General features: G+C 38.4%; 1 protein-coding gene across 1 annotated transcript; it reads right to left on the reverse strand.

Annotated features, from left to right (window-relative positions):
• Positions 1–17,636: 17,636 nt before the first annotated feature.
• Positions 17,637–21,271, reverse strand: LOC117607334 (uncharacterized). The gene is made up of 2 exons (XM_034330911.2): positions 20,018–21,271; positions 17,637–18,340 (listed from the first exon to the last, which is right to left on the reverse strand). Exon 1 carries the CDS (start codon positions 20,966–20,968, stop codon positions 20,069–20,071), a length of 900 nt encoding a protein of 299 aa, XP_034186802.1. The 5' UTR covers positions 20,969–21,271; the 3' UTR covers positions 17,637–18,340; positions 20,018–20,068.
• Between the last annotated feature and the right edge of the window lie 857 nt (positions 21,272–22,128).

Here is a 22,128-nt window from a genome sequence, read left to right on the forward strand (position 1 = left end):
CCGTATTATAAACGAATACCAAATTTCATTTATAACATTGTTCGAGTAATTACACATTTTCAAGAGAAACATTTCAGATTCCATCAATTTTGGCAAATTCAGCAGTTTCATTTTATAACTGATCATTTCAGAGACAAGCAGGTATCACGCTTTTCTCGCTTACAATTGCATGAAAGAAACAGTATACGTACTTTCGATAATTGCCTGTTACTCGCTTATTAACCCCGTATTGAAGCGTGCTCGATAATTGTTGAACGGCTGGTGAAGCTGCCGCGCGATCGGACCGAAGGCGTTTGATACCTGTCCGGATTCTTTCTGGACGTCGCGTCGGGTCAATTCTCCGCGAGTGGCGAAAAAAAGACAAGATATGGCCCGGTTGTGTACGCGTGCGCGTGCGCACCAACACGCGCGCGCAGCAAAGTGACGGGGAGGTAGAGGATGAGATAGAAGAAGATGAGAACCTGCTCGAGATGAGACGAGAATGACCGGGGGCAGCGCACGCGAATTCATAATGATACACCGTCGAACGAACAGGGCCAGATATTGAGGGCCTGGTCCCGATGGTAAAAGTGAGTGGACATTCTCGCGTGGAATTGCACCGACCTCGACTCCCAGCCAGATTATTAACCCTTTGCCGACGAAAACTTTTTCCACTGTACTACTTACCACCGGACGCATTTTCTCCAAATCGTAGACAAAACAAAAGATTTTTTTAATTCATTTTTTTATCAGTTATTTGTGCATCATTTTTAGATAGTTTTGTAATATTTAAGTTACAGTCAGCGGCGGAATAAGGGGAGGTCTAAAGCTGGCTACAGCTCCATTATAAACCTCCCATTTACTATGTTAACAAATATTAAACGAAATATTTTTACCGTTGATTCAAAAGTATTTAATATTTTTTAGCTAAGTTTATTAAGCATGGGGCCCTCGAAGGTTCGGTAGCCCCAGGGCCGCAGAAATCTTAATTCATTCCTGGTTACAGCCCTTTCGGGGATATATCAGTTGAAAGATAATTATTTTATAAAGTGGATTTTTTCAGGCAAATATTTTTAATATTATTTCTGATCATTTCATTTTATTAAAAGTTATGAACGAAGCAATCTGTTGGCCAAAACCTCCAGGAGATTTTCAGGTGATCGATATACAGGGTGGACCATTTAAATATCTCCGTTCCTTACGTTTATGTAATTGATGAATCTTATGAGGATCGAGGCTGCTCTTCGATGTGGGATTTGAATCGAGATGCTCACGAAATACTACTTTGTACTTTTGGCAATTAATTAAAGGGAGATGATCGATCGTGACGGGTATTATACTCATCATAAATTGGTTGGTACAGCTTGTCAACAAGTGTAAGTGTGTCATATCGGAGTGGCCAATACTACTTGTTCTGTCCTAATTAAGAGTTTCTCTTCACTGGAGGTGCTGCGCTCGATCACTCTTCTTACCAATATTAAAACTTAAAACTATTAATAATGTTAGTTTGTAAATATTTGCCACAGCATATTTTGAACACTTCTATTTTCACTCATTACTATTTAATTAATTAATCATTTATTAGATCACAATACTTTTAGCCACCCCATATGTAGAAACACAATTTTGTTGGAATCCAGTTATATTATTAAAAACTCTTTGATCTGTCTGATTAAAAATAAAAGATAAGATTTGTTAAATATAAATAATTCTACCCATGTAATGAAAATTTCAACAGTTCCAGTATAGCAGTTAACGTATCAAGTAATTCTTTCTTGCAACAAAATTTCTATTTAATCTTAACGTTCTACTTCTACAAACTTGATTGCAAAAGTCAATTTGTACAAATTGAGTGAACGCATAAGTTCAGCTATTTTTCAACCAATAATGTCTCTTTGTTTGGTATGAAGCTATTACGAAAAAGCAGAGCAACAGTTGATTGCAGCCACTGTGCGTATGACATTTCTCAATTACACAGCGTATGCAAATATTTCGTTGCGACGAGCTTCACGAAAGACGAAGTTAACTTCACTTTCCTCCAGCATAAGCAGTACCTCCATACTTTCCACTTTACTTTAGCAGTAACTTATTTTCATCACGCTATAATAATTGAATCGTACACCGTGAGGTATGCGTGGACACTCTGAAAATAAAAGGTTGGTGCAGCAGCTCTTTTCGAAGACAGGTTGAGGAGCCTTCAAAAAGCATTGAATTCTCTTCTCGGAATCATTCGCCAGCTCCGGTAAAATCGTTTTACCAAATTATATAATACAGAGCATACTTTGGTACACCAAAATTTGTTTTAAAATGATAGCCGTCCGATCGAAACGTGCATATTTACTTAAGATGAAATATCAGATCTCGTTGAAAACTGTAAATATTATTTATGATGATGAAGGAGATATTTGCTTTTCGTTCAGTTACATCACGTGCAATTTGAAAAAAATTATTTTATATCAATAACATTAATATTAGAAAAATAATTTATTTTTGCAATGTTTCGGGGTTCTCTCCATGGTCCGCCATCTGAGGGTTAATGAAACACAAAATCTAAGTATATTCTTGAACTCTAAAGATGCCTACTCCTAGAATTTGAAGAAAACTTGTAAAATTCTAACATACAATTTGCAAATATATAAAATGGAAAATGACCGTTTCAGAAAAATATTCGATGAAATGAAACTTTTATTTCAGAATTAACTCAAACTCGTGAGTACATATTGAGTTTGATCCCATTCCTAACTCCTCCTTATATTTACACAACTTCAAAGCTACGATTATAAAAGCAGGTTTAATATAATTCTATGAAGAGCGATGAATTGTACGATCTATCATCATCCGTGTAGCTGATTAAATTGTCACTAAATCATTTCTGTTTGCAGCTAGGTTTTGCGTAGTATCCGCGAGGTAGGCGTTGCGTGAAATGAGTTACGCGTCTGTCTTCGTCTATTTTCTTTCCGTGGTAGCTTCTCTTCCTGCCGATTCCACCTCCGGCTCGTTTATTTTCACGAGGCAACAGTGTTTCAGTCGCTGAACGGAGGGTGCACGCACGTCGAGAAAATAAAAGGCAGCCGCCTCGGGAGCGCGTTTCACGATACACCGGCTCATCGCTCGGAGAAAAGGATCGGCCACGCGGACCGGGTCAGACAGAGACGAAGAACCCGGGTTCGGTGGGAACCCGAGAAGTTGCTGCCGCTCCCGTTGCCGTCGTCATTCTAGCGATGGCCACTGATCGCCTTCGAAACATTTCAAAACCTTTCGAGCACGCTTCACTGTTGTTTCTTCCTCCAATCATCGACCTCTTGATAGTAGTACATTTAATTTTCCTTTAATTCCGTTTTTGGAATATAAACGACTGAAAATTTTCTGTACAAGTCGAAGTGATTCTATTTAAATAATTTGGAAACAATCTTATTTAATTATAAATTATTCTCTGAAATATTTTTAATGTTTCAGTATAGTGTTAAAATGTTTAACTGAATATTTTTCTTTCTGTTCGAATGCTATTCGAATAACCCGCGAAAAATTGCAGCCTTAAAACCGCGAAATTTAAAGGCAACCTGATAACATCGATTCGCGGTGGAACGTATATGTAAATTTTTCCCGTTCGCCAGTGGGTACAATTTAAACTATGTAAATCCTTCTAGAACATACGTATCCCGTCATTGGCGGAGAACAACGCGAGGAAGAAGGTGAATAGAATGGAGCCACGCAGCGTGAGTATGTACGTTGCCCGGAGTAAGTACTACAAGCGTCCGAGACTGAAAGAAACAGCTCGAGAAGGCGAGTAAATCTGACGGCGCCCCGGAGAACAGAAAGAGAAGAGGAAGGAGGAAGAGGAGAAGAAAAAAGGAAGAAGGAGGGATCGAGAAAGTGGAAAAGGGAAGCGAACGAAAGGAAGAGGAGATGCTCTTTTCAAGAGAGGATGCAGATGAAGCGAGATACTAATCGGTATTTCATGATAGCGAGGAGAAAGGAGAGGGAGAAAATTGGTGAGAACGTAGGAGGAAGGGAGATAAAATTTCAAGATAGCAAGCGTGGCGGTCGCGTGGCGAACAAGCAAATGCGCATGCGCGTCTTTTGATCTCGTGCAAGATTTCAAATTCTTCCCGCCATTCGGCTTAATCAAAATTACATTTCTTTATTAATCCTTACAGGGCCGTGACTAGATCTACTGGATCCATATTTTCAAGCTAAAACAAGGAGAAAAATTATAGAAAATAATAATAATAATTCAGAAACGTACAAGATGCCTTCTTTGAAGAAATTTTTCAGAATAGCTATATCTAACACTTTTTACTAAATTAGAATGAATTCTGATAAAACTAGCTTTTAGATAATTAATAAAAGAGTTGATTGGCACTGAGAAATTAATTTTCAATTTCAACGTTAAGAACCTTGTATAGCAGAAAGAAAGAAATTGGGGGTTCCCTTCCACTTGACGTCTTTCCTCTGTTATTACCAAATTATTTATAGTAATTGATTCGTGATACTTTTAATTATTTAAAAACTGGAGCAGGAGGTAACGATGTAGGAAACACTTTCGTAACACTTGTGCAAAAAACTGGTCCACCTTTATGGATCTTTTCCACGGAGGAAAAAAGTGCCGCGAGTAGGGTAAACGTCCCCGAATAATAAGGTCTATCGAAGAAACGTCTGGTCGGGAGGCTATTCGCAAGAAAGGACGAGTGAAACGAAAGGGCCCGGTCGACCCAAAAGTGTAGACGTTGAAGAGGGAGGATGGCACGCGCGTCGCGGCATTCTCTTAGCGGGGATGGCAAAAAAGTATCATCGAGGAAACGCTACCGTACTTGGCGGCATGACCGAAACGACTCGTTTGCTCGTACTTGCAACGATTACAACGGTACCAAGAGTACTACAACTCCTGTACATCGTCCGGTGGCTACATTGAAGCCACAGGAACGCGGTGAAAACGAAGAAGAACCGGTGTATACCATGTTCGGTAACTGTTACCACGCTGCATCAACAACTCGTCACGCGTGCATGCCTATGTGCGTTCGAAAGTGCATGCGCATTTGTGTCAACTCATGAAACTCGAACAATCGAATGAAAAACGCGATCAACTTAATATGCACATGTACATAATTCTTCAAAAGTCTTACGACATTTTAATAATTTTAATAATTTTAAAAATTTTAATAATTTTAAACATACTACTACTTACAATCAGTTCTCATTAAACTACACATAATTAATTTCTTTACCAAAAAACTCATATAATTAACTATCTTCAAAGTATATATTTTTTTGTCCATTACGAACGCGTGTCTCCGATTCACCTCGAGAAATTAATCAGAAGAAGTGTCCGAAGAACGGACACAATTTCACAAGAATTCCCTTCTTGCCGTGAAAGATTACCGACTTTCACGAAAACCGGCCAAAGTACGGAAATTACTTCGAAACGGGTATAATGGTATCCGGTCGTCTCTTAACAATTAGCAAAAAGGAAAAAGGAATGAGAGAAGATAAAGGATCGTTTGAGCATGAACCACGTTGCTTTCGTAAGTTCGCGCACGATCGGGATGAAACCGACTTTTAATTTTCATCCGATACCTCGGGATGGATTGGAACAGTTTTGGCAGCCTCGTTACGGAATCACCGGGTAGCAGAAGCAGAGGTATTGTTTATTCTCGCGAATGGTACACGGGTGCGCGTGCACGCGCTTACAAAGAACGACGAAAAAGGGAAGTACAGGTTTTCGATGGTTTGTTCTGGTCAGGCCCCAAAACGATCGAGAGTGGTGGCTTCGGTTTGTAGGTTCGTGTGCCACGGGGCCAGTAGGTTCTCTTACGTGGAAAGTGTGCGCTCACGCATACCCGCGGCCACTCATGTCCACTTACACGACCATCCAGCCATGCCGTTTCGTTTGTAATTTCATCTGATCCGTATTTGGCAGATCCACCTTGTCCTTCCCAAGAATGCTACCGACCAAATCGTTCTCCTCTTTCTATTCATCCTTTCATGGGTTATAAATTGCTCACACCAGTTAGCTGGTAATTTGAGTTGGAACTTTTTCCTCGATAATGGATACTTGAAACCTCGTTCTCGATATTATTTTCGTAGCTGTGATTGGGAGTAATTGTCACTATTACTAAGTTGTTGCATCCTAATTGGGCAATTTTGAAATACCAAAAGTCTGACGTAAATTGGTAGCGTAAAGGCAGTGAAAAATAATGTATATTAATTTGAAGTTAAAGTTTGCAAAAAGTAATTTTATATCAGAGTTTTCTTGATTATTTTAATAAAATATACAATTTTAATAAAATTGCTATATTTTAAAATGCTATGGGATATAAGCACCGATTTTAAAACATTTTTTATAATTCAATTTCATTTAAATACAATCAATTTCAGGGAAATTTATATTTTGTTTAAATATACGAGACTTTAGTTTATCAGCTGATGTACAGTATCGAGCAAAAAATGCTTCCTCAGGGAAAATGACGAAGCACCGGACTCCCGTCCTTCCCTTTAAGCGTCGTCGAAGAAAGTGACGATGTGGAGGGAGGAGGCTTTTATAATATAGGTTTGTGACCCCCTACCACTTACGCATAAACATTTACGCGGGAGAATTTGAATTGATGTTTATTCTATTATTCATATCTTTTAATTATATACTAAATTTTATAATATGTAATAACTAAAAACTATATTATTTTTTTTCTAAATCACTTTTAATGCTAATGTCATGAAAATTAAAATTTTAAGAACTCTCATTTTCCCACTTTGCTCGATTCTGTTTTAATAACTCTATATATAATTTATGTTTTACTTTGCAGAAGTATCAGTAACTTGTCACTAAATATCTAAAACTCCATCAATTTTCAAGCCAATTAGCATCGCACACGAACTGTACCTATTAAATCACAATTAACTAACAGGGCAAAGTAGCAGAAGCGAGGAGTCGAAAAACAGAGGGATTAGATAAGTAATTGACAAATCGTTTCCTGTTGAAAGTACCGAGTCACCCATTAATCGGTTCTCCCATAATTATGATACATTCGCGCGCTGGTGTACGTGTGTACATAGGCGCAGACGATTCAAACACGCGAGAACTCGATTAAAGAAAAAGAAAAACTGCCCTGTGCCCTTCCAGCAGCGGGACCACCTTGAGCATCCTCTCTCTCTCTTATATTAATAATTGCGCCGCCGAAACCTGTCCGGTTTATACTCGCGCAGAGTACGCCGGGAGGAGCATGGAGCAGGCTGCTCATTGCTGCTCGCCCAGGTACTCGTAATTGTCGGAGCCTCTTCTTTCGATCCACTCGCTGAATACCACACAAATACATCGTGCCTCTGCCCACGGGAATTTGCTTCTCTCGCTCGTTTCAACCGAAAATCGAGCACGTGGTTTCTACGCTCTCAGCAGCGTAGGACTGAAATGTTTCACACAAGATTTGAGCTGTTTTCTAAAAACTAATGGCACTTATTTAAATATATGCGTCGAGACGAGCATAAATTCGATTTATAGTCCTTTAATACGACAATAAGACAAATCTGAAAGGCATTAACTAGTTTGAAACATCTGTTAGACATTCACTGAAAGCTCTTTGTAAGATGAACTATGTTCTGAGTGATTTATGATAACCATCAAAGTGTTTTATACTTTAATTTATCGTTTGAAATTATAGCCACGAATATTTACTACTTTCTTATAAACTTCCTACGGTATACTAATTTATTTGATAGTTTAATCAGTCGGTACTTATCTCGTATGTATTTTCGCAATTGGTTCGAACAGTATCTGAAATCAACAATCTGCATTCAGATTTAATTGCATCTCTGATGAGTTCTATATTACTGATAGCATGACTGGTATATTTTCAACAATACAGATATCGATTCTCGATTAATCCTATCATACTGATCGTAAATACTGAACCGACGTTTCATTCCTGTCTTTCACACTGTGATAATGTGTTTGCATAACGTTGCATGCCGTATAAAATTTTCATCATTTTCTAGCGTAATGATATACCTTGCAGTATTATCAAACAGTTAGTTTTATAATAGAAAAATATTGATAGAATTTGATAACATAAAGGCTCCCTATAATAGTAATTTTAGCACCCTATAATTCTAATTGCCATATAAAAATTTTTATTACATACTCACAATTTTAAAATATGAATGCTTTGCATTGGATAATTATAGTCTCCCCTAGTAATGAAAGGGTTGAAGGCTATAATTATTAATTAACAACCCCAACTTCTTTACATATGAAGTGACTTTCACTGTATAAGACTGCGACCCTTCAGTAAGCACATTTAGAAAAAAAAAACATAAAAAGGCTGTATTCTATAAAATATAGCAAACGTTTCATATTCGAATGGTCGAAGAATTATGGAGGGAAACACGAGCGCAGAAACCACATGGAACTTTTCAATAAATCTTGATGTCATTGTTGGAAAGAGGGCGTGATTTTAGCAAAGTGGCTGTAGCATCGACACCAAGAATACCTCGAATCTCATTCTACGGGAATTCAATGGGACACCGCAGAAGCCGAGCTCCACGGTCCATAATTCCGCGGCTCGAGCCATTTCTCTCTCTCTCATTTTTCCACCGCAAAACTTTGGTTTTCTTTATTTTTCACGGTTTCTCCCCTACTATTACACGAACATCGCGCTCCGTATCTCTGAGGGGGGTGACAAAGAGTCGCTGTCGAAGGAAGAGAATGAAGCAGTGAATGGTAGCGGTCAATGCCGAGGCGTGAGACCCCGGGACACCGTGGATTGTCCTCGAGAGAAAACGACAGAAGAGCTGAATGGGGAAGAATGGTCTCCAAACGAGGCAAAGTTAGTCGACCTATGGCTACCTGTACGAGGGAACGAGGGGTATGAGGTCGTCGTAAAAACTTTTCTAACCCCTGGAAATCGCATCGAGCTTCGTTCTTCTAGCTTCAACTGCGATAATATTTTCCTAAGAGCCTACGAAAACTCGATACGGTCGTTTGGATCCTTAGGATTCGATCCTGCGATCTCGTTTTTCACTTTCGGATTCTTTCATTGATGGATTAACTGCTGCTCGTTCAACCCTGGCGAGCTTCGATCCTATTCTCTTTACTCTTCCTTTCGACGACGAATCGAATACCGAAAGTTTCCTTCGGGGTAATTCTGCTAAGATAAATATTTTCAGGAGCTAATTCCGTTAGTGCTGTTGAAGCGAAGCATCACTTGAGGTTCCTTTGATGGTTGAAGATGTGAGGGGATGAAATCAAGAGGGGGTAGAAACCAACAATTTTCGATAGTATTTTGGAAATATAGTTTGAGAAAATTATTCTTCATTAATAATTTTATCATCTTCTTGTGATTTTTGTATAAGCTCTGAAATGTTTATTCTTAATTTTTTAAAATCGTACTGAAACTACCCTGAGACTCTATGAGAAATTTTTGAAATTTGAATGAAATGAAAATTTTAGATATATCTGTTTAAATCTGGAAATAACTCGTCCCAATATATCTACGTATGCCACTTTTAAAGATTGTACTGTTAGAGGGGAAAATATAGAAAATGAAACATACGAATCTAAAGAATAAAAATTTTGATTATTCTTTTGATCCTTCGATCACGTAAAAGTTTGCTGGTGTTCCAACGCGTGTTTACGAACGATGAACGAAAGTTGGCCGCAAAACGAAGGGAAAAAGTGGAAAACGATAAAAAGGATGGGCGGTCTTGGCTTTGTTGCGATACGAGTATCTTCTTAATTCTCGTAGGCAGATCACTGGGCTTCGATGCTTTTTTTTAATCCACGTGGACTTTTTAAGGCAACCTCTGGCTGGTATTAGGCCCTGCCAACTTCTATGCGGTTACTTATTAGCTCTGTTCTGGCATATTGCCTTCGTAATGCAACCTTTGCAACAACACGAGCCTCTGCGTTTACCATGCTTCTTCATCTTCTTTTTTACCTGTTGCCCTTAATGATTTCGGAAGCACAACTTATTTCTTCGTATCATACTCCATTGATGAAGTAATTATATCTCAACATGTTAATATTGATTACTTTTCATGGACTTTTTAATGAACCACGAAATCACATCGTATCAAAAATTAAATTCACATTCCATAAATAACACAATAACATTTAATTATAAAGCTCCAATTTAATACTTAATAAATTAGATGTGTTAGATCATTGCATGTTAAATGGACAATCAAGTAAAAATGAATAAACTATTAATTAATTTAAAATAAAAAATGGTATAAAATTCTTTTATACCATCTGTAGTTAAAATTTTTAACGTTAAAAAAAAATAAAAGAATAATAAAGCTTGACTTAAATATTAATTATAATATTGTATATAATAATATTGTAATTTGTAAATAAACTTAACGTTCATGTACAAGGTATATCTACCTGCGACAACTAGGGAAATATTGATCATTGACCATAAAACTTGTTCTTTCCTATTCCAAGAACTCAAAATCGCCCTCATTCGAATCGTAAACGTATTCATTCAGAATAAAACGAACTATTGCGTCACACGAGCACAATCGAGCTCCAGTCAAGGTGAATCCCGGTGTAATCGTAAAAGACGGCTAGCTAGGCAAATATTTGTAGTCACTTCCTGCCATAGAACTTTCTCACAGCCGCTTGCGGACGTAGGAAAATGATCTAGGAAGATCAGTTCACAGTGATTCGTTTTTGCCCTAGGAGATCCACGAAAAAAAAACTGTAATCTGATCGACATTATTCTATCGAACTTCGTTAAACAAAATATTCTTGTGAAACAAAAAATGAAATTGTTTAAAGATTTATAGATTTTCACTTTGGATCATTGTTCTATTAAAAATGATAATCATTACTAAAATTTGCTGAAAAATGATTAAAATATTTCAATATTATCTGTCAGAAATGCCATTTATAAAAATTAAATCTTCAATACCATGTGGAGTCAATACCTAATTAATCATTGATTGGGAAAAATTTATTAGACGTCGCTGGATTGATTCCAATTGCAACCATTTTGTGATTATGAACGGTTTAGAATTCTTTAAAAGAGGATATTGTGATATAATTAACTGTTGTGAGTATACCTTTTCTTTACGGTTGTTTGATGTATCCAGTTTTTGCGACCTCCCAGGAAGAGAACCAGGTGGTCCGTGTGTCAAGGTTGACTCTGTTCCATCCGGTACAGTGATACGCCGATTTCGTATCAGCAAAAATGATAATCAAGATCGAGCGATCGATAGAAGATGAAAAGGTACGATGAAAAACGAAGTTAGTATCCTTCTTCTGCTCGTTTTTTAAGCCACGGTTCTGAAACAGCGATTAGAAAGTAATTAACGCCTCGATAGTTTGAACATCGTTAAATTTCACCCCCCGCGGTTGCTACTCATCTTCCACCGGATACTCAATGATCCAACAGTGGATCTATTGTTTTCCTTCAAACGCTTTCTCATCGTTAATAATTCTGACATGTTTGGATGGCGGGTACATGCAGAGTCGATTAGAGAAGCTGTTTAAAGAAATCTTTTGAAAATTCGACACAGTTCATAGAAGGGATGTTTCGTTTGTTTTTTAGAATATAGAGATTTAATTTTTTTGTTTTTTACTTGTAGTAAAATTACCTTGGAAAATTATTATATTATTGACCCCATGTAGAATTTTCTTTGTAACCTCTACTCAGTTTTTGAATTTAAGCTTTCTATCTTAAAAAATTAATCCTTGGACAGCGGACCAGGGAGAGAGCCCCATTAATATAATATTACTGCTATCGAGGATTTTCTTTCAATTTGTGATTACATGACAGCAGTCGTCAAAGTATCAACAACGTTGCATGGTAAAGGGATGCTGTTGAAGTAAACCAGTGGATCTCTCGCCTAAAGGAGAGTTTAACGAGACCAGGTAATCCAAAGCGTAAGATGGCTTTTCCACAACAAAGGGCTAGGTTGTACACGAGGGGTGGAAAAAAAAGGAGGGAAAAGAGAAGAAAGACGGAATATTCGCGTCGTATCCCCACTTTTTGACGGTGCTAGGAACGAAATGAAAGGGAAGGCACGGTAATTGAAGTTAAACGAGATAGCCAGCCATTCATGGGTTACGGGATCCTGACAATGAAGCTCGCTCTTCGTTGAACGGTCGCCTCGGGCGACAGACAATGGCTCTGCTGGAGTTTATACCGTGTCGAGGAGTTATGCTGTAACGCCGTGGTCATCTTGGTAGTTTTCTGTACTAGGAAGACACAAACTCTGCACGAACTTCCTCCCGTTCACAAAATCGTTCGCCGTTCATCCACTCATTCTCTTTCACTTCCTTCCTACACACTGGGTCTTCCCCTCTTGTTACATCTGTTTGCGTTGGGTGAAGAAATGAATTCCTCCTAACTTTTACGTAAACTCAAAGTTGTATTCAAAACCAGTTTAAGAATACCGTAGGATCGACCATTTAATTTTACACCAGAAATGCAATTAATTTGATTAACGGTTAACTAACAAATTTTTGTTTAGGTATAACAATAAATCATTTCCAGCTGTTGGAAATTATGTTTTTTAATTCTAATGAATATTTATAGTAAAACCTTGTAGCAATATTCACTGCGTTGCACTACTCGAATGGCGGACCATGGAGGGAGGCTGTAATTTTAATTTAATTTCGTATTTTATATTATCTTCATCTTCTAAAATTGACACCGTTTCTTAAAAATTATTCGGTCAATATATAAAACTCTGAAATTAAAATGAATTTAATTAGAAAAGAAATACCGTGAAGGTCTTATTAGAAAACGTTCTATTCAGAGTGAAACATCAAACGTAGCTTATCAGATGCATCCCTAAACACTGGTAAGAGACTATAACCTCGCGAACACGACATTTATTGTCGTCCAGGACAAATGTGCTCGCCATAATCTTCATCTTCGTCACTTAAATCACCGGCGCTCCGATCTAAACAGCAGAAGCTTCGTTGGTAACGAGGCAAGCTTAGAGGGACGTCGTTTCGAAGATTTTATCCGGATGCTGCCATGATTCTTGGGAATCTCTGAAGCCATCGTGGCCTAATGTCAAGCGGGAGGGTCATCGGTCATCTCCTGAAATTCGATCGTCCGCAGTCGGTCGTTGTTTACAAAAGACTCACCTTTGTCTTCTGTTTGGGAGAGAATGCTCGGATCCTCTGGAACTCATCCGTGTGGCTTTTATGAGAATACTGCTCACTGCGGGAGATTTCTCGTCTAACTAGGCTCTAGCTGTATCTACGATAGAAACTAGAGTATACGCGTATCGGATCTTGTTATCTATCGCCCTGTATCGTAACCGCTTCATGGAGGTTTATCTTCGGTGGAAAGGTGTCATGGTGTGATGTCTTACTTGTACTCGTTGTAACTGATGTGGGATAAATGGTACCCTGCCACCTTATTATGGACAGCTACTATTTTAAACGTTTATTGCTTACAAAATATTGATGACAGTTTTGATAAGTTTAAGTTTTGTATTTCTCGATTATTTGAAATATTGCTGAAAAGTGACATGTTAATATTAGCAAATATGAGCAAAATAGTAAAATATGAATCATACACAGGCCAAAGTGATTAACTCCAGTTTTTGAATCTGTTAAAATTTTAGAGTCACAACATTCAGTTGATGCTTAACTTTTTATATTTTATCAATTTCCTTACTTTTTTTTGAAGTTAATCGATTTGGCAAAATGGGTAGCTCCTATATCCCGGGAAGTAGAAGTTATATTTAATGAAAATGAATATTTTAAAAGTTATAACTTATTATATTTATACATTGTATAAATTTTGTCTGAATGCTGGTAGACACCTTGTATCTCCATAGACGGTAGAGCACGTCGACGCGAGATCGTAAATGTCTTCGCGGCAACGAAACGACCGGTGAAGTTCGCCAACGGCGATCTCTGTGATCGTCAGCATCTCGATTGTATCTCGTGCCGGCATATTTCGCGGTCGCACGTCAAATTTCTCCCGAAAGGATAGGAATCCCGTCGCGTTCCCCGAGGAAACTGCCCTTCCACGACCACCCACGATACTCGTGGCGAATTTGTAAAACGTAGGGGCACGAGCTGTATCTCTTCCCCTTTCCCACTCGTTCCGTCTCTCTTCTTTTTTTTTTCCACCCATGGCCTTTCGATTCTTTGGAAAACTCGTTGTTGCGGCTGGTAAATGGAATCGAAGTGGAATGGAACGACGACCGCCCGCGATGATCGCTTATACAGCGGTCCAGTGTTACGATTCGCTTTGTGCACCACCAGGGGATGCTTTTCATCGTCGCTTCCGGTCGTCGAGATGACGATTTTATTAACCCTGACGATGCATCAGGTGTGCAGCAGTGGCTTTGAAGCACGAATGGACCAAATGTCTACACATTTCAAAGTGATTTGGTTTAATCTCTGTATCCTTGTAGCCAAGGCACTTATGACCCATGTAATAATACTGGAAAAAGAATTCAGAAAGTCCTAATAATGTTATAAAAGATTTTAAATCCAGAAATCAGATACTTTGAATAAAAATTTCAAACATTTTTTTTTTGATTTTTTAAAATATACTTTTCATTTCATTTTAACTTAAAAAAGTAAAAGATTATTTAAACATATATATTTTATGAAATTTCAAAATCGCTAGAATTTTTATATTACAGGTTTTGGATAATAAAAAATTTAATTGTTCCTGTTGATTTTGTCGTTTCGTACCTCATTAAATTTGAAGTATTTCTTCCATCCATTTTAATCACCAAATTAAACAATCAAATTCTTAGACTGTATCATCAGAAGCGTGAAAAATGACATTTCCTTTTCGGATTGAACGGTGGAGAAACTGCTTGACCGCGTCGAAAGGATTAAAAGAATCACTGGCAGAGTTCCTCGAAGAGGATTCACGGCCGTGTTATAAATCTCGAAATTTAAATCCAATTTAACGTGGCCTTAAGAGGGGACGACGAGGTAGTAACAAGGCACAACGTGTGTCGTCGGTTGTTCTTTCACGAGGGATCCTTACTGGCTAGACGGATCTGTATTCGTATGGTTAATGTACCCTCAAGGAAGAACCTCGTCCTTTTAACTCGTTGCACCGGTAAGGCGAGTCCCGCGATTCGATCGTTCTGCGTACGTCTTCGTGGACTCTTCTTCTTCTTGACTCGCCTTCCTCTTCGTGTTCCTCGTCTGGTTCGGCGTCATCGATGCGGATAAGAGGATTTACTTGGCCGGAACGCTCCACCTCGAGTGATTTCCAAGTAACGCGTGCCTACAACATTACGCCCGCGGCTAATCTCCTGATGCGATAATGACGATCACGAACCTAATGAATTTTTGTCATTTTGTCCGAACACGCCAGAGTCGTTGATCTTTTGAAGGATTTCTGGGACCACCATCTTCTGAAAGGGATCGGAGAAAATTTTCTTATAATCAATTTTATATATTTATACTTACTAGTTAAAGCCACTGCCCGTCTGATCCGCCCAACGAAACAACTTGCTCGCGGGGGGTGGAGAGGCAGGCACGGTAATGTTCACAGTATGTATTAGTGCGCGTCCTATCGTGTCTTGTGTCGTTTATTGTGAGTTATAAACACTGATGAACTTGGTCCTCTACTTAAATATTTCACAATCTTCTGATGGTGAGTCATTTAATATTGTAACTTATTATTTTTTTAATAATTCAGGATATAATTATATGTAAATGTACAAACGAAATACGTAATAATACTATTGTGAGGTTATGGATATGTCACATGTTCTGAATGATGTATTACAAAAATACGCGGATTCTATTTCTTCAAACGATTTAAAAAGTATTCCTTAAATCATTCGTTTGGTACAAACGAAAATCTTCGAACCGATTTATAGGTTACTCTCGTCCATAGATTACGTGGAGTTCTCAATTTGCATGTTTTGCGGTTTCGAAAACTAGGGAACGAAACTTTTGACAGAAAGATTACTGTGATTCCGGTTGGCTATTTACTCAAAAACCGCAAAGACATCGACAGGGATAATGGGGGAGAGCTCCGCCTTCTTTGCTGCACTTTTAAGACGTACTCTCGCGAAAGGAAACGTTTCAGGGATGCATTATATATTTTTGGGTCTATGATTGGTGACCTGCATCTTGGAAAATCGTTCAGGGGATTTCGTTTTTTGGGACTGATCTGTTAACTAACTATGATTACGAGTCATCAATGGCCGATTATGGTGCACTAGCTGAAAGAATGATTTGTGTTCGATGAAATCGTTAGCAAATTGTGATTTATTAGTGTTAAACTCGGTTGCGTGAAATTTGGGGATAAAGTATTTAAAATAATAAATGTTGTACGGCTGAGATAAAATAATATTTTAAATAGTACTTTTATTTTATAATAATTCAAAGTATTTAAATTTTCTTATAATGAAAATAAATAGAGAAAAGTGATGGTAGATATTACAATGCAAGGAACAATAATATTTGATAAAGTAAATTTATTTTTAATTCAAGAAGATTTATTTAAATAATATTATATCTTTAGAGATGATTCGATATTTTAATCATAAATTCATGTATTAAAATAAATCATTTCTAAAGAGACTTCTTTATGTTGAATCACAATGCTCGTTTTATACTATGGATTTACTTTGCTTATCAAAAGTAACAATATGTCAGTGAACAAACTGATAAAAATGTGAAGAACTCACAATGATATCGTATCCTGTTCTTAAAAACGATCGGTGATAATACATATTAATAATCTACTGCTCTTTTCCCTTTTAGATGTAACTTCTATAATTTCATACATAGAATATTTATTACACAAAGTTGCAGATGAATAATCTTAATTAAATAACTATTATGCATAGTGTACAACCCCTTCACACCTTCTCTTCACAGAAAAAATAATATATGGGAACTATATTTTAAATCCACCCAAAAGCACAAAAATATTAGACTTTGAAGTGAATACATTTTATAGAACAAGGGTAAAATGTTAAAATGCCTACTTAATAACTCTAAGGTTTTTAATATTCTTCTATGCATTGCCTATAGCAAAATAAAATTTTACGATCGAAGGAATCGATACCTGCCGAAGGTATTTCTACCCTAAGACTATCGGGTCCGTTAGGAGAAGGTTAGTAAATCGAGTCTACCTGAACCCGAAATGACACCAGTCGTTGCGATTCGTTTATTGAACAGGAAGAGGATCGATTCCACGATCGAGACGTATTGCCGGTGAAACGTACCGTTACCCTCCAACAATGAATATTCCTTCTCGAGGATCTTTCCTAGGTTTCTTCGAGTAATCATGGTTATACCTGACTCTACTGTGATGTCAGGTGTAACAAAACTTTACTGAAAATTTTGCCACTGATATAAATCACTCTCTAACATCCCTATAAAAGTCAACCTTTGTTTTATAATGGTAATGAAATATTGCAATTCCAAGGAAATAAAAAAAAAATTCTAAAATAGAGACAGTAGAAATAATCTTAAATGGCTAAGATTTAATATAGATAAAAATTTGTAAATCAGGAATATGATATTGCAGAGGTAAAATTTTAAGTTGTATTAAAATTAAATAATGGGATACTAACATTTATTACAAATAAAAATTTAAGAAAATAGAAATGCAATTTCTAGGACAATAAAGAACAGGAGAAAATAATAAGATTTTCACAATATTGTTTATAACGTTTTCCAATATATTTAAGGAACTATTACTTTTAATATTTATTTACAAAAAGCATCGACACGATAAAATTTCGTTCAGTTTCATTTCAATTTCGAGCATCAACGAATGAGAAATTGATCTGCTTTGATTTCGTATTCAATATACATATATAATCATTTACAATAACATTACAAATCATTATATTACAACAAGACCCAAAGCTAACGGTCTGTAAAAATTCGTTCAATTAATTGCGCGGATCGGTATAAATATTTGAAACCTTCCTATTGGGAGTATCAAGCGAATTCTTAATATTTTCAATGATAATAACATTTATAAAATTTACAACAAATCAGTTCTTTCAAATAATCTTCGTACGATACCAGAACGTAATGTTCCTTTAAGATTAATCAAGGATTTTTATGTCGATGAAAATTGTATATTTATCTCAATAATACACCAACAATCCTTGTAAGGCACTCTGGAATGCTGCATCCTTCGAGGATGCCCGAATGTCGATACGACATCCATTCAGAACAATAATAGAACAATTTCTTGGACAAGTAACATATCAAAGTGTCTCCAGCACAACTATCATCGAGGCTACCGACAAAAACAAAACGCGACTTTGTCGATTCGTAAAGTTACATGTGTACAATGTTGATATGACTAGATCACAGTTAGTGGAACAGCCGCTGTTTGCCGTCTCCCTTCGGTCCTTTATTCTAATACATTTCGTGGGTTTTTGCCAGCCACTTCTAAAACAGAAAAAAGAAGAAATTACGTTAACACTAAATATTATTTTATAATACAATTTAAGTTACTTTAATTTTATTAACTCTTTGAGACGATGAAAATTAATTATAATAATGGGAAGTTTATGTAGCATTGTCATATTCAATTTTTAATTTTTTCGTAAATGATAGAGGAATTATTTATTAAATTACAATCTGGCAATAATTTAATTTATGGATTAAAAATTGCATAATTTCTGGAAAACTTTCAATTTCTTTTTCATAAACAGTAAACAAAATTATTTTTATCCAAATTTAGCTGAAGATGAATGAATCTTTCACTATTAGCCAGATCTATTTTTACAATAATCTGAAACATGTTTTAAATTTGATTCCGCTTAAACATTATCTCGGACACCTTTGTCGTTGAATATTTTTAGACACGATACCAGTTTATAATTTTATTCCCGTCTGAAAATCAGGACTGTCGAAGGTCGGTAAGGAGACGCTACAGGTATATAAGTGCATGAAGCAGGGGATGATTTCAGGTAAGGGCAGTTTTACTGGAAGGGACGCGCCGTTCACGGGTAAAACGAAAAAGAAGAAATCGTCGGTGACGGAACGGGGAACGGGGGAAGGTTTCAGAGAGAGAGACAGAAGAATAGCGTACCGGTTCAAAAACCCACAAAAGGGGGACTGAAATATCCTGAAAGATGCATTCAGGTTAAACGCAGCAGACGAAATCGTCTCTTGTCAAAGAGGAAAAGAGAGACGGAGAGGGATGAACGAATCGAAAAATAAAGTAAGACGGAGAAAAATCCGCGGGAACGTTAGAAGTTTCAAAGGGAGGTCGAGGAAAGTTACGTCCATCAAGATTAGTAGCCGAATTCAAATATAAATTTATCGATGCTTTTCCATTCGATCGGATTCATTGTTGCATAAAGTGTCTTTAAAATTGATGGAAACGTGAAAATGTAAAAAAAAATATTTTGTAGAAATTAATCAAGCATCGGTGACTTCCTCGAAAAAAAAAGTAATAATGATGAAATGCTGAAGGGAAATGAGATGGAATGTTGAACTTTTGAGAGGAGCACATTGTAAAGCGCTCGCAGAAGGTGGCAAAATTTCCAGAGGAGACGAATTAGACGACTCGGAAGGTTGAAGGGTGAGGAGGGATGAAAAAAACGGTAGAAGGACCGGTACACACACATGGAACGAGATGATGTGTTGGTTCACAGTGAAAGAAATCCAGCACAAAAGCGTCGCTTCTCGAATGTAGACTCGCTGCCCCTTTGAATGGAGTCTGCGATTTGAATGGCTGGAGTTTCAGCGAGGGGTCGCGCGCGCCATTGTCACGGGGCAAGGTCACAAATCTGGTCGGAAATTTCTTTGAACTTCCTCGGTAACGCGGATGTTACCTCATAGGCAAAATTTACGGTCCTTCTAAAGCGAGGGAGGTGAGAAAGTTTTTGAGAGAAAAAAAAAAACCACTCCTCAATGTGATGCAACGTTTCCTTCGAACCGGTTTCACGATTAGCTTCAAGGAAAATGAATAAAAACTGTATTTAAAAAGAAAATTAACAAATTCTGAAAGTCGCCTCATAGAAGAATCTAAGAAATTTAATTAATTTAAAAGATTCGAGTACGAGGTATGTTAGAAATGTTAGAAATGTTAGAAATCATGATAATCACGATGCTAACCTTTGAAGACAAGAAAGGACCAACGAGGAGGCGACGTAGACACCGGTCCTCTCATTGACTTTGTTGCCACCAAGAGATGACGTCCAACAGTTCTTCGTCTTCTGGGCTCATTGGCTCGTAATTATCGTAACCATCGGAATGCGTGGTATAAAGGGTTCCCGATGTTCCGTATCCTTGACTGCCAGCCGATGATGCTTCAGAGACAAAGCTCGGCGTTGGGGAACTAGACGCCTCGGAACAGGGTGCTGGTACGAACGTTGGGCTAGGGTTTTGTCTGATATGTTGATGCCGATGCAAGTCGGAGTTGTTGTGATGTCGAATATCATTGTTGACATTGCCACGGAGTCTTAACTCGGCCGAATGGTGATTGGCGTCGACTCCGAGGCCGGTGTTGGAACTACACGTGGACGAAGCCGAGGACGTGGAAGATGGTGGTGACGAGGTCGGCGAGGATACGCTGGCCAAATCCGAACCACTGTCGTGTTCCTCGAGAAGTCGCTGTAGACTCCTGATGTACTCGACTGCCATCCTGAGCGTCTCAACCTTCGACAGCTTTTTACTGCCAGCCCTAGATCCACCGTGTGTACCAGCTGTACTTCCTCCGAGGGCTTGCGCCACACTCTGGGGTATGTGTTGCCTCAACGTGGCGAATCCGTTGTTCACCTGCTTCACACGATTCCGTTCCCTCGCGTTTCGCCTGGCCACCGAGGCTGGTTGATGAGGAACCGTGCCGTAAGGTCCGGTCGCTTGGCTGTAGATCTTCGATCGTTTGCAACCGTGCTGCTGGATCTTGATGTCATTTGTCGGCATACTGCTCGTTGAAACAATCACATTGCCGCGATGAGTTTGAGCACTGGTCGTAGAACCATGAAGATTATGGTGATGATGCTGTTGCTGTACGCTCAACATGATGGGTAATACGTTCCCCTCCGTCGTACCCACTAAGGTCATATCACTGATCCGATTTCCCCCCCCACTACAAGAGCAGGAGTGCGCGGCAGCGCGTGCCAGATGACCTTGAGAAATAGGATCCTCGATGTACTCGAAGTACGAGGCTGCCGACCGTTTACTACGACAGCTGAACCCTCTCTAACTAACCCCCTTCCTTCAGCGACACCTTGGTTAAGTACGCGTTATACGTCGAACCGATGTGAAAAAAAAGCAATATAGAAACCTTCGAAATAAGACGGGACGAGTTGTTACGCGAGCTAAGACAGTTGAAAACTGAACCGCACCCTCGATGCTGACGGCACGGACCTGGCTCCCGAAATGCCTTGGCAAGAAGGGTTCGAGGCCTTATATAGCCAGGGCGGGCACGCGCCTATCCCCACCACTGGGCCTCATACTCGATCTCGGGCCCTAAACCCCCATCTTCTCCCCCTCCCTCCCACCCTATCGGCTTGCTGTGCCTCATACCCCTGTACGTCCCCACTACTACCGATCCAAAGGCCCTACAACGCCCGAGTTTCTCATCTCTTCGTGAATCGCCCTCACGTTTTTGCATGCTCCTTTCAATCTATTTGCTGATTTGGATATTTAAAGATGATACCCTTCGACGTTATCGGTCCGATAACAAAACTTGTGGTTTTCGTTTCTTGGAAGTTGTAGCATATTATACGCAACCTATACTAATCTTACGTTGACGAGTGTTATATTGAAAAATAATGTTTATAATAATTTTGGTAAGCTAATTTGAGCGAAACAAAAATGTTCTGGGTATAATTTAAGAGGAAGGATTTAGTCAGCAATGTTCACAACGGTGAATTCATTCATTGGCTGAAGTACTACAACAACTTGAGTAGGTAATGCAAATTACAGGTTCGAAGGGGTAGTCATTTAAATGATTCCTCGAATCCCGAAATTCCGTATCACCTGTACCAAAACACGGTCCGTGTATATTGCACGTGTCACCAGATCGGAAATCACCTTGCAAAGATCCCCGAAAATTCGTGTATACGCGTGAGAGACACTGGCGTGCACGTAAGAAGGGTCCACATCCCCACCGAGTGGCCGGTGTCTCAGGGATTGAAATTTGAACAGTTACCGGGAGAAAGAAAAGCTGGTCCAGAGAGCGAACGAGCTGGCCGAGAAAGACACGCGCACGTACCGCG

The sequence above is a fragment of the Osmia lignaria genome, chromosome 14, assembly GCF_051020975.1.
Source record: "Osmia lignaria lignaria isolate PbOS001 chromosome 14, iyOsmLign1, whole genome shotgun sequence".
In the NCBI taxonomy this organism is placed as follows: Eukaryota; Metazoa; Arthropoda; class Insecta; order Hymenoptera; family Megachilidae; genus Osmia; species Osmia lignaria.

Coding starts and splice junctions, on each gene's coding strand:
- LOC117607334 (XM_034330911.2), bottom strand. CDS start 20,968: ATGACCTTAGTGGGTACGACGGAGGGGAACGTATTACCCATCATGTTG.